The sequence below is a fragment of the Eublepharis macularius genome, chromosome 14 (genome assembly GCF_028583425.1).
Source record: "Eublepharis macularius isolate TG4126 chromosome 14, MPM_Emac_v1.0, whole genome shotgun sequence".
Classification (NCBI taxonomy): Eukaryota; Metazoa; Chordata; class Lepidosauria; order Squamata; family Eublepharidae; genus Eublepharis; species Eublepharis macularius.
The window spans coordinates 29,236,961-29,254,144 of NC_072803.1; the positions used below are offsets into that span (position 1 = coordinate 29,236,961).

At 41.2% G+C, this 17,184-nt stretch overlaps 1 protein-coding gene across 1 annotated transcript in view; it reads left to right on the forward strand.

Moving 5' to 3' along the window:
- Positions 1 to 17,184, forward strand: part of EBF2 (EBF transcription factor 2) — a 263,186-nt gene that overhangs the window by 225,910 nt on the left and 20,092 nt on the right. Inside the window, exons 11-14 of the mRNA XM_054997337.1 lie at positions 143 to 269; positions 10,253 to 10,341; positions 12,025 to 12,090; positions 12,591 to 12,768. Coding sequence (XP_054853312.1) covers positions 143 to 269; positions 10,253 to 10,341; positions 12,025 to 12,090; positions 12,591 to 12,768 — 460 coding nt within the window. The remainder of the gene's footprint in view (positions 1 to 142; positions 270 to 10,252; positions 10,342 to 12,024; positions 12,091 to 12,590; positions 12,769 to 17,184) is intronic.

Here is a 17,184-nt window from a genome sequence, read left to right on the forward strand (position 1 = left end):
TGTCTTTGACTGAGTGATGCTGGCATGGTAAGAGTCTTACTCTGAGTTTTAACCTTTTGATCGATCAAGACACAGAAACAGAAAGATGAAGGGCTTTGTAGGAGAACCTCCTAACTTGTGCTGTCTCTTTGCTGTTTCCCAGCTAATCACCCCTCATGCCATCCGTGTCCAGACACCCCCTCGACACATCCCCGGTGTGGTGGAAGTAACATTATCATATAAATCTAAACAGTTTTGCAAGGGAGCCCCTGGTAGATTTATTTATACAGGTATGTGGAAAAAAAAGGATTGCAAAATGGATTAACTTGGGGGGAACTGTATTTTTCTGTGTCAAAGGCTGCATCATAACTGCCCTTACCTCTTCAGTTTTTTGTTTGTTTTACTTTAAAATATTCCGAGGGGGGGACCTTCTTTACTGTGTTCCCAAAAATGTGTGCAGTTTTTTTTCTTGTTTAAATTTGATAGTCCCCATACCTTACCATGAAATACCAGAATAAATTGAATAGGTGTATCAGATTTGTATCTCACCCTTCCTCTAAGGATATCCGGGTGTCACACGTGGTCCATCCCCAGTTTATCTTAACAGTCATCCTATAAAGTGGATCAGGCTGTGAGAGAGTGACAGGCCCAAGGTCCTCCTTTGTCATTTTCTTCTGCCAGCCAGCAGGTGAAGACCTTTTTGTCATATTTGGCATTCCTTTCCTGACCCCACCCCTCTTCCTTTACTTCCTATGTTTTTAGTTGTTGTTGTTTATATGTGTGTGTGTTTGTGTATTTTAAAGTTGATTTTTAATGATTAGCTCTTCATTGCTATGAAGTCCCTAACTGGGATAAAAATGTCTAGAATATAATAAATTAAACTTCATGACAGAATGATTTTGTGAACTCTGTCACCCCATTCCTACTCTGCTACTAGCTCACCTTGAGACAGTGACTATTGGATACTCTAACCTCTACACTGTGGTGGTTTAAGTGTAGAGTTGCCAGTCCCCCGCTGGGGACGGGGGATCCTCTGCTTCCATCCTCCATGCCCTGCCCCTGCTTACCTGGCCAGCGGGGGGAAAGGCGGGGGAATGCACCTCCTGGGGCATGCTCCCAGGTGGCAGGGTGTGCTCCTGTGCTCTGCAGTAGGCTGATTTGGGCCCCAAATGGGCCCGATTTGGCCCCAAACAGGCTGAAATCAATGCGCTGTGGAGCACAGAAGCACTCCCAGGGGCAGCACGTAACCTGTGTGATGATGTCATTCTTAGAAGTGACATCATCGCTCAGCCCCAGGAGCATGCACAAAGACTTCTAAAAAGGTGAGGGCCAGGTCTCCTGCCTCCCTCCTGAAGGGTAAGGGGACCTAGCAATTCTGTTTAAGTGTCACGTTATTAGGATTAGGGAGATGAAGATTCCAACCACTGTTCAGTCATGAAGTTCTCTAGGTGAACTTCGGCTAACCATTTTCTCAGCTTAACCTATCCCTCAGAGTTGTTTATGAGGCTAGAATGGGGAGGGGTAGAAGCCATATAACAAAGCTGTCTGCATGCAGCAGCCCCCTTTATTACCACTGCGCAACATAGGTCTATCAAAAGTAATCAGTCATTATAGCTAAATAGAACCTCCATGAACAGAGGAGGCACACTTCTAAGTAGCAGAGAAAGATTCAAGTACAATAGTACCTTAAAGACCAACAAGATTTGTTGGGTATAAGCTTTCAAGAGTCAAGCTCTCTTCAGAAGTTTATGCCCTGGAAATCTTGTTGGTCTTTAAGGTTCTACTGGACTTGAATCTTGCTGTTCTGCTGCAGACCAACACAGCTACCCACCTGAAATCTCTGAACAGCAGTCTCTGGGGACAAAAGGGGAGAGTCTTTGTGTGTGATCCTTCTAAGGGTATTTGGCTAGCTAGTGTAAGAAACAAGATGATAAACTAGGTAGACCAAGTATAGGCAACCTTTGTGATCTGAGTGCCAAGAAAATCAAAAGGTTTTTTGTGTGTTACCTGATGCAAGAGCATGGGGAGAGATGAAGGTTTTACTTGGCCAGATGCTACAGTGCAAGCTGAGCCACAACTGTGTTGCCAACATCTCAGTAGTCCACCTTGGATGGAGACCTGATTCTCTGCAAAATGATCTGTTGTGCTGGTTAATTTGGCACTCGTGGAGAATTGCCCATGGTCTAACCCAAGAGGGTTCTTACATTACATATGCATGTGCCATCAAGTTGCAATTGACTTATGGCGACCTCAGCAAGGGGCTTTCAATGCAAGTGAGAAGCAGAGGTGGTTTTCCATTGCCTTCCTCTGCAGATTCTTTCTTGGTGGTCTCCCATCCAAGTACTGACCCTACTTTGCTTCTGAGATCTGATAAGACTAGGCTATACCATGTTGCCTTCCCTTCCCATTTCTTACATTGCAATCCTAAAAAGAGTTACATGATTTCAGGGGGTTTAGTCGATTTCAGGGGGGTTAGAAGGCTGTGGCTGTTTAGGATTGCGCTGTTAGGTTCTTGAGGACAGAAAGTATATGCAGTGGCTCTACTGTGGGAATCAGTATGAGGACTCCAAGATAAGAATTTGCTGCTTTGAATTATGTGCCAAAGTACAAGGATAATTCAGTATGACAACTTGCATTTAGTATCTTTGTGATGCTGATGGTGTAAGAATCAGAGTACGCATTGTAGATCATGTGCTATTTTTATGGCAACATTTTAAAAAAAAACCCCTATTTAAAAACAGTGGTTTAAGGAAGATTGTCTTATTTATATCACTTCTAAGTGAATGGATTCACAACAGGGCTATTCTTAGGCATTCCAGCATCCAGAATGAGAATCAGTCTCTGTGCTCTACCTCCATACATGTCTCTGTGCTCTACCTCCAACAGAGTACTCTCTGTTGGATCAGACCAGTGGTCTATGTAGTCCAGCACCCTTTCTCATACAACAGCCAACCTTTTGCTGTGGATGACCAACAAAACAGGGCATAGTGGCCAAGGACTTCCCCTTATGTTTTGTCCAGAGGCAGAAGTTTGCTGCCTCTGGACATGGAGGTTCCTTTTGGCTAGTAGCCACTGATGGGCCTATGAATCAGCCTAATCCACTCTGGCTTTATGCCATGGTGAAGTTGTGCAACTCTTTCTCTCTCCCTGTACAGCGAGTTCCATGTGGCTTCATTCCCTTTGAAGTGCAACTGCAGCCAGTGGCTACACAGTGCCCCATGCTGGGCTGGTGCCTGGGTCTGATCATCACTCCATCTATCCACAGTCAACAGGCTGGGCCACACAGTCAAAATATGGAGGAGGGTCCCCCTGCCCATCCCTCTGCTGCAATTTGGCCAAACAAGATGTGCATAAGGAACAGAGCTGAAGATTATTTTCAGATTTACCAAGGTTGTTTTTGCTGCTGTATGCTAGAGGATGCTACATAAAATTAGCAAAGGGGAAATCAGGCAATTTCTGCACCTCTCTATCTAAGTAGATCATGACAAGCAAAGCGATAAACACAGCTATTAAGTACAGCTGCACCTGGTGCAGTCAATTCCCCCAGCTCATTGTGGTTGGTAGCTGGATTGTTTAAAGAAAAACACAGAACAATAAAATAAGAACTTCCAAGCGACACAGTTAACCCAGTCTATTGTTTTCTCCTCCAGTCATCAGATTAGTGATACACAAAGCATATTACATTTTTTTTTAAATAATCAATACAAATTTTTCTGAATTTCCCCCCCAACGGTGCTGTTTTCCTATATGAATCTGTGGATCACTTGGAGACAGGGCTGGTTCTATAATAAAGCAGTCACCTGAGGGGGTGGGTTTGGGGGGGGTGGCAATGTCTAGCCAGCCAGCTGCCCACCTGCTGTCCCCTCCTGGGAGCTGAAATATATAATGTTTTTTCTTCCTCATTTCCCTAGGCCTTTTGACTTCCATCACACTCTAATTTGCTATGACATCAGAACGCATGCACCTGGACAAATTTGGTTGAAGGCTTCTGGTTAGAGTTTGGTTGAAGGCTTCGGAAACCAGGAGACCTTCAATCACGTTCTGTATTTGTGCAGAGGAGACAGAAAGCTTGTGAGCGCAGCAGCCATATTTGTGCATGTCACAGACCAGACAGATCATTTTGTCATGATGTCTGAATACAGCTATAAGAAATTATCAAGGGGACCATTTTTTGCCTGCTTCATGTTGTCACAGGAGGGTTGGGATAACTAGGTCTGCCGTAACAAGGGATGGCAAGAATAGAGTGGGTTGCTCATGATAGGTTGAGCAAATTGGCCAGCACTGTTAGGCATCATACAATGAAAGACTAGTCCCATCAACAGCCCGTAATTGGCTGTGCAGTGGGGTGGGCTGGGAGAGGACACCCTTTTGCCAATCACTATCAACCCACCCCTTAGCTGTCTGTGCAGCACAATGTAACCCTGTTCAGATGTTACAGTGAATGCACATATAATCCATGTACAGTGTACCCCTGCTTTTTAAAAATATATGTTGAGTAATTCTCATGTTACATTCAATGCACGTACAGCGAAACATCTGATATAAACTCCACATTTATCCAGGCACTGGTTCTTGGTTTCAATTGCACGTGAAAGAATGTTGACTCTTTCTTACAAACATATGTAGGCATGAACATGCAGGAGGTATGTGCGTTCACATGTTAATGTGAACAGGGCTTGTGGGGGTGGGGGAAATGAGCCTTGGCAATGTTCAGAACAATTCATGTTCAAGCTAGGGTAAACAAAGCCAGCAAAAATCACTGACCAAACGTGGAGCTTCACAAATGACTGTAGCTATAGGTTGCCTAAGGCACCCCCCCACCCCTTTTAAAAAGAAAAACCAACAAATAAAAATGTTGAGGAGGAAGAGAGCAGCTCAAAACAATGCCCATAGACAATGAATCTCTTGAGAAAATACAGCAGTGTTTAAAAAAAAAATGAAATCCATCTCTTTGGATATAATCCTACACTCTAGCAGGTGATTCCTAGTGGAACTAACAACTCAAATCTATGAAGAGTTACTTCAGTCTAAGCCCATTTATTTCAATTGATTTAGACCGGAGTAACTCTGCTTAGGATTGCATGGTAATTCTTCTAACTAGGAGTAAGCCTGATGGCTTGGATTTCAAAATGTGAGTTTTGTCTACCAAGCAAATACTTTTCAATATTTATTTATTTATTCATTCAATTTATATACCGCCCATCCCCAGGGGCTCTGGGCGGTGAACAATTAAAATTAAAAAATATGTGTATTGAATGAATCCAGTGTCAAATTAGAGCTCACTCCCACCATCTAACTGTTCAGTCCCTAAGCAGAGCGACACTCTTCTCAGTTTGCTAGAGTCCCTGGGCTTGGAAGGGTGTAACTCTGTTTAAGAACACATTGTACCAGTTCTTTGGCCTGCCTCCTAACCTAAGCATAATTACTAATCAGCAAGTCCCACTGATCCCAGTGGAATTTATTTCTAAACAAACATGTTTAGGATCAAGCTGTTGGCTACTTCAGTATCAGACTTTTCGCCTGACATTCAGCTGTCTTCATCTGCTATCATCTTCAAGCATCTCCTTAAGAAATGACCCATCTATTCCCTTTGATTTTTCATTCTTTCCCTGCCTAATATGTCCTGTTTTCACCTTTAGATTGTGAACTTGCAAGTAGTGTGCTTGTATGTTTTTTAAAAAAAAATGTTTAATGCCTTGCGACTATGAGTATAGCTACAGTGATGGGATTTGTGGGAGGGAGCTCTAACGGCAGGATTGTGCCCCATTCAGGTTCAGTGGAATCAGTTGGGATTGTGGGGATTGAATCCAGAAGTCCTGTTACTAGCAAACAGGTTGAGATGGCAGAACAGGAATTTGTTGGAAGCTCAGGATGCAACTGCTAAAGATCAGAGAAGAATTCTTCAATATTTAATACAAAATCCAATATTCATTTCATGTTCAAACTGATTAGGCATTAGCTGAACAAGAACGGCATCGAGACAGCTTGTTTGAAGAGGCGAGTGTCGTAAACTGTTAAAAAGACAACTATAAAAATTAAAGATAAATTTCAAGGGTAAATCTAAGTATCACTGTGGGAGCTGTTATCAGCATGCATATGTTCCCTGTAAATGGGTACTTATAACAGGGTACGGCAAAGCGCTAACACTGCTGTAGTTAAGGATCTGTCAGCAGTTCCTCTCTGAGTGTTGTCCATCAAGAGGTTGCACTACAGCAGTCGGTCGACTGGCAGTGCTGCAACGCCTGTGGCCATTGTTTAAAGCTAGATTTCTTTCTCCTTTTTTAACTCTCCAAGTAAAACCTTCCTAGCTGAGTAGGTTTTTGGAAGCTATTTGCAGGGCTTTGCCGTTTGCAAGAATTTTATAAGTTTTGATTCTTGTACTAAGACCGGAACAACCAAGCAGGAACTATTTGGTCATTTACAGCGCAATCCTAAAAAGAGTTATGCCAGTCTAAGCCCATTGAAATTAATGGTCTTAGACTAGTTTAACTCTTCTTAGGATTGCACTGAGGGTAATTAGCCTGAGGATAAGTTAGATATCAACTGTAACATTGGTAACCAGTGGACTTCAGGACTCGTAGAGGAGGACTTGAAGCCAGCTGGGTGACTTTGAGTCAGTCACGGGCACGGCTTCTAGGAGCTGTCTCAGCCCCACCCACCTCACAGGGTGTATGTAGTGGGGATAATAATAAAATACTTTGTAAACCTCTCTGAGCGGGTGTTAAGTCATCCTGGAGAGCGGTATATAAACTGAATGTTGTTATTATTATGTTATTAAGAACAGGTCACCAAAAAACACTTTTCCTCAGAGTTGCAAGCAACACGTTTTCTTTTAAGTCCTTTCTAGACTAGGCAAACAGCCTCTTCTGGCCCTACTGTTTTGATCCACAAAAAGAAATTCTTACTATTACATTTCCTACCAGATAGCTAATGTGGTAGAGTGTTGTTGACTTACAAATCTACATGCAGCCGTGAAGTTCACTGGATGACCAGTTGCCTTCTTTCAACCTAGCCTACTTCGCAGAGTTGCTTAAAGATAAAATGGAGGACAGGAGAATCCCCACTCAGTTATAAAGCTTGCTGGATGAATCAGAGCCAGTCACTACCCTTTGGCTGAACCTGCCTGATAGAGTTGGTATGAGAATAAAATGGGGGTGGGAGAAATTGTGTATGTTTGCTGGAGAAAGGGTAGGCTGGACATGGAATAAATACTGTTTTCTCTTTAAACTGTGAAGTTTGGATCCCATGAATTGTTTCCACTGATGAAACAATTTCTGCAAGAAGACCACAATTTTCTCGTCTCCCCTCTCCTGTTACAACCCAAAAATGCTCCCTGAAATACTTCTTCTGCCAGGAACAGCATTTCAGGGGGCCTTGGGAGCTGCAGTGGGAGGGGGGAAGTGAGAAATTCGTGCTCCACTGACAGAAATCCTTCTGTCAACAGAAACACTCTGTGGAATCCAACCCTGATCCTGGTCCACTGAAGTAGATGGGGCTGAGAGCCAGTCTCAGTTCCAAGTCATTAAGATTTATTTTTGGTCTTTTTTTAAATATTTTTTAATTATAGTTGCTTGAAATAACAATACAATATTACCATACAATCTCTTCTCTTTTTGTTTTTCTCATATGTATACCTTTGCCAAGAAGGGAGAATGTTTTCTGATTGTATACTAGCAATTCAGCACAATACAAGACATACTCAGTTCAAAGTAATAGCGGGAATTGACCAAGTCTTGCCTAGGGGTGGATTTTCAAGAAAATTCTGTTCATTTTGCATTTTTCTTGCAAGAAAAGGTTAATTTCCCATTAGAAATATTCACAGTTATGGGTGCTATAGGATGTAATGGTATGAGAAGGTATAAGAATATTATTATTCGAGTCCAGAAACACCTTAAAGACCAACAAAGAATTTCCAGGTGTAAGCTTTTGTAAATCAAAGCTTACTTCATCAGATACAAATAGGAATGAAGTGAGCTTTGACTTATGAAAGCTTATACCCTGGAAAATGTTGTTGGTCTTTACTAGACTCAAATTTTGTTATACTACTATACAGTTACCCACCTGAAACTATAAAACTGTTTAATACACCAAACCTATCTATTCATCACATCCTTCCTCCAAGGAATTCAGCACACTGTACTGGTCTTCATTTTATCCTCACAACAACCTTATGAGGTAGTTAGACTGCAAGAGAGAGGGGCTGGTCCAAAGTTGCCCACCAAGCTTTATAGCTAAATGGGGTATTTTGACTTTCACCCACTGATTATACAGCACTGAATTATGATTAATATTATTTCTTTGAAATTCATTATGGAATAAGCTTTTCAATTTTTTAAAAATTAACCTATAAACTACATTTCAAAAGCAAAGACTGAAAATTTTTAAAATTCAAGAAATAGAGTTCAACCTTTAAAAGCTTTGTTTATTTAAAATTTAGTGCAGGTTTGAAAACTAGTTTGTAACTGGAATCTTAATTTAAGCCAATCTTTTTCACCAGTTTACTCACTGGCAACTGAAAACCTGTTCAAGGTTTCATTTAGTTTCTGAGCCTAGAGCTAAAGTTTTCTCAGCAATCTTGAGAACTAGAAACTTAAAAAAAGTAGAGATTATCAAAACAACTGAATGAAAATATTATTTCTGCTGCAGGCTGTCAAAAGTCAAATGAAATAATTGTTTATGGTTGATCTTTTCCTTTAAAAATATAGGCAAATTGGATTTTTCTTTTATTTTTAGTAATATATTTTGATATTCCCATTAGATATTTTTAGTTAAATAAGAACAGTTAGAGATTTTTTTGAAAAAAACAACAACCTATATTTTACAATCCCTTTTGCTTAACCTAAGCTATTAGACTCGCAAGCAAGAAGAGAAATGGTACATAGTGATATATAAGATCTCAAGAGGATTCTGACAGATTCTCACGATTATTGGCGCAACTTCTCTGTCCTGCTCCCAAATGGGAAATAGATTCTGTGGCAGTTGAAATGTGTATTATTAAACTTCTTAAGTAATCCAGAATGGTTCCCAGTAGGAAAAGGGTGGGGAGACATTCTAAGTATAGCCAGGAAGGCTAAATTCTCAGGTTTAAGGCTTCTCTGTTTGAATCCCTGTCAGTTCAGTCCTGTAATATTTAAACTCATGGCCACACCATATTAGGTTTTTTAAAAGTATTTTTCATCACTTTGGCTAAAAACGGGAGACAGATCAGCATTATGTCTTCTAGGTTAGTTTTGGTTTTACCAATATATATTATTTTCAAGTAAGGAAACAATTTTTGGAAACCCTCCTCATCCCAAAATCTCCTAAGAATTTTCTAAGCCATCAGGGCCTGGGGAGGCTTTTCCACCTCATCACCTTTTCCCTTCAGCTGACACTGTTGCTCTCAACATTTCATCCCTTTTAGAGCATATTGTACTGTAATGGTTATATAAAAGCACCTCCTACCAGTGGGTGGTGCTGTTGTACATCTGAGTGTTTGGGTTGGTTCTGTTGACTGTTTAGCTGTCTTTAGGACCTGTGTTTGGAGGCAGTGCAGTAGACAAAAACATTATTATAGTTGGTTTCCTTGAATAAGTGTGTTACAATATTTCGCCCTCATCAGGCTGGTTTTAAAGGCTTCCTCCCTCGCCCTTTTTTTTTTTTAGTTTACAGAGTTACATTTTTTCTGCATACCAGGCTGAGGGAAGTCCCCTGAGTGTATAAAAACTCCTGCTTTGTCTGCTGATGGCCACGTCTCCTACAGGCTAGTGCTAGAGTCATCTCACTAGTTTTGCTTCAGCCTCCGTAACTTAGGTTATGTATTTTCACTAACATCTGGTCTCTTGAGAATCAGAGAATGTATAGGAATGTACCATTGCAAATGAAATAATGGTAGTTTCTTTCTGAGGTGGGTGATCTGTCTTTCAGAGGCACCTATTGCCGGAAATTGTGATGGAGCGGTCTTGCAAATTTCCTTTAAATGTTTGTGATTTTTTTTCTTCACAAGGCTGAGGGTCAATGCACGTCTACTTGCTTCTATGTACTGTGTTTTCAAAAAGTATTTTTTATTCACCTTAAACTTTCTTTTTTTTATTATTTGTATACTCTTAAAACTATCTTGTCCTCATAAAAAACTGGGTCTTCTTAAATTTTTGTGCCATGGATGTAAACACTCAAAACACCAACTCTATGGCAATTAAAACTTTTCATTTTGGTTTCTCCCAAAGCATATAAAAGATACTGATTTTTATTCATCTTACTCATATCACATCTTGTTCCTTGCTTTTTACTTCAGCTTTAAATGAGCCTACCATAGATTATGGTTTCCAAAGACTCCAGAAGGTTATCCCAAGACACCCTGGTGACCCAGAACGATTAGCCAAGGTAAAAAAAAGAAAAAAAAAAGCTTTCTAGATATTTTCAACACAATCTGCCATTGCTTGTAATATTTTCTGGAACATATAGGGAATATTTAACTGATTCTCAACTGTTCTCACCATATCATGCCTTCTCAAACATATTCAGTTCTCTTCAGACTAGGTTATCTGCATGTGGGGGTAATTTTTTCTTTTTGTCAAATAAAGTCATTTTTCTGTATATACCAAGTATGTAGAAACCATACATTGCATACATATATTGTTGGTCTGTTTTTGCTGCTTTTATGTTGTTACAGAGGGTAGCAACCATTTTATTTTTAGATGTGTGTTGTTTTCAGATGCTACAATCATGCATTCTGGGAGCCTAGAAACTGCTCGTGGCAGGATGGCATATTACCCATGATCATCCCAATGCACATATTTGCCATGTTGTAAGAACAGAAGCAAGGCGCATATTTATCATGCATACTGTCCAGCATGAATGAAGCGACCTCTGCATTTTTCAGGGCTCACATATGGTCCGCTTCACACAACATGGCAACCATATGTATTAAGAGGATTGCAAGTTGCACATTCTCACATTCAACATGACTGGAATGTCTGAAGAGTGATTTGTAGGTGAAGTCAAGGCCAGGATAATCGTCAGTGGTCAAATTGGTACATGCAATCCCATGAAGAGTGAATGAAATCAAAGGTTAATTTCTTCCCCAGTTTTTTAGTCCAAATTACCTGATCTCTCCACCTAATTATCCTCCAATTCTAAAATCAAAATCACCTGATTTGAAAGCAGAACCAATGCATTTGGAATCCTCTGTTTTTTAGCTCTTTTTTTGAACAGATTTTGTAAAGAGGAGCGTATGTACAGAGACTACTGTAGTTTTCTGTTTCTGTTTTGCATCTTTTTCATTAACTGTATTAACAATGCATATGTATGCCTTGTTAAAACTTTACAAAACAGCAATCTTAATGTGATTGCATAATCATATCAAGGGGTTTTTTTTGTATATGATGTTGCACAGAAGTTCTTGTGTATGCCCCTCTTCTGTATTTGACCAGTTTGTATCATGCATCTGACGAAGAGAACTTGATTCTCGAAAGCTTATGCTACAATAAAATTGGTTAGTCTTAAAGGTGCTACTGGACTCTTTCTGACCTCACCAGTGAAGATCCTCTTTTCAAGCACTATTCTCTTTGCCCCCACCTGCAGAGGTGAAATGGGTGGTGATCAGAGACAGGGTTTTTTTCAGTGGTGGCACCTCACCGTTAAAATGCCCTCTGTCTTGAGACTCACATAGTGCCTACCTGACTTATTTTAGGTGCCAGTCAAAAACATTTATCATTACCCAGGCTTTAGCTGAAAGCTTCCATGTTTTAAAGACGTTTTCACAGTGTGCTGCTACTAGCTTGGAGACTTTTTTATGAATATCATTTTAGGCTGGTGAGTGTTGTTATGGCTGATCAATCTTGTACTGTCGTTTTTATGATTTTATTTCAATACTATTTTCTGTGAACCACCTTGAGCAGGTCTTTGGAGAGTCAGTGCTTGCTTTTCTAAATAAAGATTGGGTGGGTGAGTTGTTATATTTTATCAATACACTTCATTGGCAAAAGCGAACCCATCAAGTCTAGCCAATCCTCTGCAGGTAGGTAGCCCCTTTTATATAATTCTTGGGCTATCCTCCTTTTTTAGGAAATGCTTTTGAAACGAGCAGCTGACCTAGTTGAAGCACTGTATGGAACGCCGCACAATAACCAGGTAAGAAACCTCTCCCTCATATAATCTATAAAGTTATCTGAAACTTAAAAACTGCCTTTTCTCACATGAATTAGCCAGTCATTTGAGATAATCCGTGGAGGTCTTTGTCCAGGTGCCTCCTGGCATCAGAAGTTAGTCAGATGATCTGCTAGATAGAAGGGTTTTTTTCCTGTGATTGAGTTCCAATTGAGGAACGCCCTCCTAAAGAATGCAGTGCCACCTTTAGCATCTTGTAGGCACCAGGTGAAATGTGACCTATTTTCTCTTTCCTCCTCTCTGGCAGTTCTGGTTTCTTATTTTATGTACACCGTGCTGCTGATTGAACAGTGTTTTTATGTGCTGCTGCTATGATTTAGCTCGTCTAATTTGATTGTTGCTGATGTTTTATGGATGTTATTGCAGTTGTTTAATTAATTTAATATCCATAGAAATTTTTAAAAGGGCAATATATAACTCTTTTAAATAAATGAATCAATTCGGGTGTCTTGTTCACTGCATAGGACATAATTCTGAAACGAGCTGCCGATATAGCCGAAGCTCTCTACAGCGTCCCAAGGAATCCTGGTCAGATCCCTGCTTTGTCTAGCTCCCCTGCTCACAGTAGCATGATGGGCATCAATTCCTACGGCAGTCAATTAGGAGTCAGCATCTCAGAGTCAACACAAGGGAACAATCAAGGTAAGGTGGCTGATAGAAATACAGAGAATGCATCTTTTGTCTTAAATCTTATAGCAGAGGATTGGGGAGGATTTGCAGGTTGGTCTGATCACCACAATTAATTTGCTATTATTACATCAGCCGATAAAACCTAGGATTTCCTGACTCACTACTTAATAGAGGTTCGACATCCTTTTGCGGAGTGTGATTCCTTTATGCTATAGCATAGTTGAGCCTTCTTGCCTGGGATATTTGGAGCTATGTTCTCTCTAGCATATTTCTGCTGTGCTCATTTGTGTCTGCTTGTGACACACTGCAAACATTTGCCTTGGTCAGGGAACAGAGAACTAGATTTGATGCCCTTTGTACCTTTCATCTCAGATTCAGAGGTTATGTTGACACCAAAATCTATTTATTGGGTACATTTTTATCGTGCTCTTCCTTCAAGGAGCTCAGGTAGCATATCTGATTCTTCCTTCCCCATTTGATACTCACAAACAACCCTGTAGAGTAGGACAGGCTGATAAATGACAACTGGCCCAAAGTCACCCAGTGAGTTTTGTGGCAGAATGGGGATTTGAACCCATGGCTCCCAAATCCTAGTCTGACATTCTAGCTACACACAAACTAGTACCTTTCCTTGCCCCTTTCGTTGCATGGATCCTTAATTCTTATATATGTTATTGGGATCCCTTTTCCCGCTGGGTTCTTCTGATCAATAGGAACACAAAGATGGAGTTGAAGCCAACCACCCAGATTATCCCCAGCCTATATCTGGCTATCCTATTCTGGCTACCTGAATAGGCATTTGAATATTTTTTAAAAATATTAAATTATTATTTATCCTGTTTGTCCCATCCTAACAGAGCAATTTGAATGTACCCAGCGCCTTTGATTAAACTAAAAAAGAGCATAAAACAGTAAGTATAACAATCAACAAGTAACCAGAGACAAAAAATAAAAAGTAGACCCAATATTTACACTATCCAAATACTAACAGATTTTCTACCTCTCCCAGTTGCTGCAGGGTGCTTGTCAGTGGAGCCAACAGTAAGTTCAGTGCTGAAATGACTGTCAGCTGCATGTAGGGAAATGGAACAATGCCAATAGTTGTGAGAAAGATCAGATTGGTGTATTAGCTGGCAGTGTTACAAAGGCACCAAAACCTGAGTATCAACCCATTTCCATATAACTTTTTCTTCTATAGCTCCTAGTATACACAGGAATGGGAAGAGAAGTATTTCTCTGAGGGGGTAGATTAGCAAGAAACCAAAGCCAGACTATTACCTTCTTCTCCCCCTGAGTTTTCCAACACTCTCTCCTGTCTGGGCCAGTGAAACAATTTAGAAAAAGGCCACCAGCAAGATGCACGTGATTGCTCCCAGTCATGTGGAATATTGCGATCATAGATTGGCATTCCACTGAAAGCATTTTATGAACACATAGTCTGCCTTATACAGAGTTAGCTAGCTCAATATTGTCTCCTTTTACTGGCAAGAGTTCTCCTGGAACTCGTGCAGAGAAAGTTCTTTTCCCGCACACTTGCTACTTGAGTTGCTTTTACTGGAGACACCAGGGATTGATTGGTTTTACCTACGTGCAAAGCACATGCTTCACCAATGTGCCACAGTCAAATTAAAAAGCAGGCATGTAGAGAACCATTTCATATTGGGACCATGGTATGAAAATGAGGGTTTAAGCCTTCCCCCTCCCCTATCCACATCAGTTTCCCAACTGGAAACATCCTAGTACTGTTGCTATTTGCCCCGTTGGAGCAAACATAAGGTGTCGATATCATACCTGTATGCCCCCCCCCCAATAGAACTCATGCCATCTCCATGAGAATGTTTTAAGTTAATGTCAAGTTAATGGAAGGTAGAGGCTTAACAAATTAATAAATATCAAGGCCTAGGAACCAGCAGGAGACTGGGAGGAATGGGGGGGGGCAGCCATTAGCAATGGCATGATGAGTCTTCTTGACAAACCTGGAAGTTACTTCTTGCCTGTCTAAGAATTGCTGGAAACTCTATGGTAAGACCATAGAATTCCTGAGGATCCCTAGAGAGGACTGGTGTCTCTTCTGAGTTTTCCCTGGAAGTCCTCTCTAAGAATCATCATAAACTCTATGGTAAAGTGTGACATCACTCCAGCGCCCCGTTGCCCCTTTTAAAAATGTTCTCCCACCACTGCTCCAAGCAGTAGTAAACAATGGGAGCTAGGGGTTGCAGATTGCCCACACTCACTGGGGAGCTGGCTACTCTGCCAGAGGAGTGAGCCAAACCCCAAACTGGAAACAGTGAAGTGTGAGAGGGGTTTTTTTTTTTTGTCTATTCCAAATTTTTCCTGGATATTTCTCTTTTTTTGTTTTTCATTTTTGTAAATAACTGGAATATTCAGAGCAAAGCTTAGAATTCCTTAGTAAATAAAAAAATGCCTATGCCATGCTCACAATACAATATCCTTTAAGTATATGTTGCATGAAAAAGTTCACCTTTTTACACATTCCAAAACATTTCTTCAATAAAGAATCACCCTCCCATCAAATTCTGTTGAAATCATTTTGAATGTACAGCCTTGACCACAGTTTACAGAAAAACCCCATGTTAATGTTAGAAGCATTAAAAACACAAGTATGCTAATTTTTTCCAGCTCTTGAAACACCCTTTCAGAGTTCTTTAAACAATCACATCTGATCATCTCAAAGTACACATGTTGTCAAACAGAGGCACGGTCATGTCAGCCAAGGAAATATGCTTAAGGGGGTGAGAACTACAGGAGATTTTATGCAGTGATCTTCCATTTGTAGGGACCCTTTCAGCCAGTGGGCCTGGGTTTAATGCCAGAGAGTTGCCACTGAACCTTGAAAGAGCTCTAGAGGCACCAGTAGTTACTCCCCTTAAGACACAGGACTGCCTGATGGGTGGTCCAAGAAGGAAGGTGGGCTATCCTGCTGTAGCCACAAGAGGGCCTGTGAGGTTCCCTTGATGATATTTATTTATTTAGAGAATATGTATGCCACTTCTGCATACCTGTTCAAGGTGTCTTACAGCTAAAACAGTAGAAACCAAACAAGCCAATAATACAAGTCAATGAAAGCTATGACGGGGTATAAAGGCAGCATGAAAGAAACAGAGCAGCTTAAAATGATATTGATAAAATTGTTCTCAGGCTCAGTAGGCCATAAAACAGCTAAAAAAATAAATCCTAGGTAAAGAGAAATGTTTTGATCTAGTGCCTAAACAAAGACATGAGCAAAGCCTTGGGAGGGGAGCATTGCTAAGGTGAGGTGTTACCACTGAAAATACCTTCTCTCAGTTGCCATCTGCCTCACCTCTGACAGAGAGAGCAGTATTTAGGAGACAGATCTTAACCAGCATAAATGGAGATGGTCCTTCAGATACTCTGACCTGAAGCCATTTAAGGCCTTAAAGGTCAGAATTAGGGATCCCATTCCCCTGGTGGTGGAGAGGGATTTCCCGCTCCCAGCCTTTGCCCCCCCCACTTGCCTAGTCAGTGAGGGGAAAGGCAAGAACCTCTGCCCCCAGAGCATGCTCCTGTGCACTCTGGATGCTTCTGTATCATGCTGGGGTTGCGCTGGGACCAATTTAGTAAAATTTAGCCCCAAGCGCTAAATTGGGGGCTAATTTTTACCCAATCAGCCCCTGGCGTGACCTGTTGCTTCAGCATCGCGCCAGGAATAGCATTATTCCTGGCACAATGCAGAAGTGTTCCAGACCATGAGCACAGTATGTGCACACGAAGTAAGTATGTGATTCAGGCCCCCACCCCATGACCTTCCTGTCCCCCACTTTAATGCCCAGGGGACCTGGCAACCCTAATCAGAATCAACACTTAGAAATGTGACCAAAACCAGAAAGGTAGCCAGTGCATATCTTTCAGCACAGAAGTGATATCATCCCTGTAACTTACCCCTGACAATAGCCTGCCTGCTGCAGTTTGGACCAATTGAAGTGTCTGGAACATTTTCTAATGCATGTAGAGTGCATTACAGTAATTTACCCTGGATGTGATCACAGCATGGATCACCATGGCCAGATCATGCTTTTCCAGGAAAATAAGCCAAAGCTTGGTTGTTGTGGATTTTCTGGGCTGTATAGCCGTGGTCTTGGTATTGTAGTTCCTGATGTTTTGGCAGCAGCTGTGACTGGCATCTTCAGAGGTGTGGCGCCAAAAGACAGAGATCTCTCAGTGTCACAGTCTTTTGGTGTCTCTGTCTTTTGGTGCCACACCTCTGAAGATGCCAGTCACAGCTGCTGGCGAAACATCAGGAACTACAATGCCAAGACCACACGGCTAAACAGCCCGGAAAATCCACAACAACCATCGTTCTCCGGCCGTGAAAGCCTTTGACAATAAGCCGAAGCTTATTTGGCCAAAGCTTATAAAAGATGATACAGGCCACACAGGAGTGCCAAG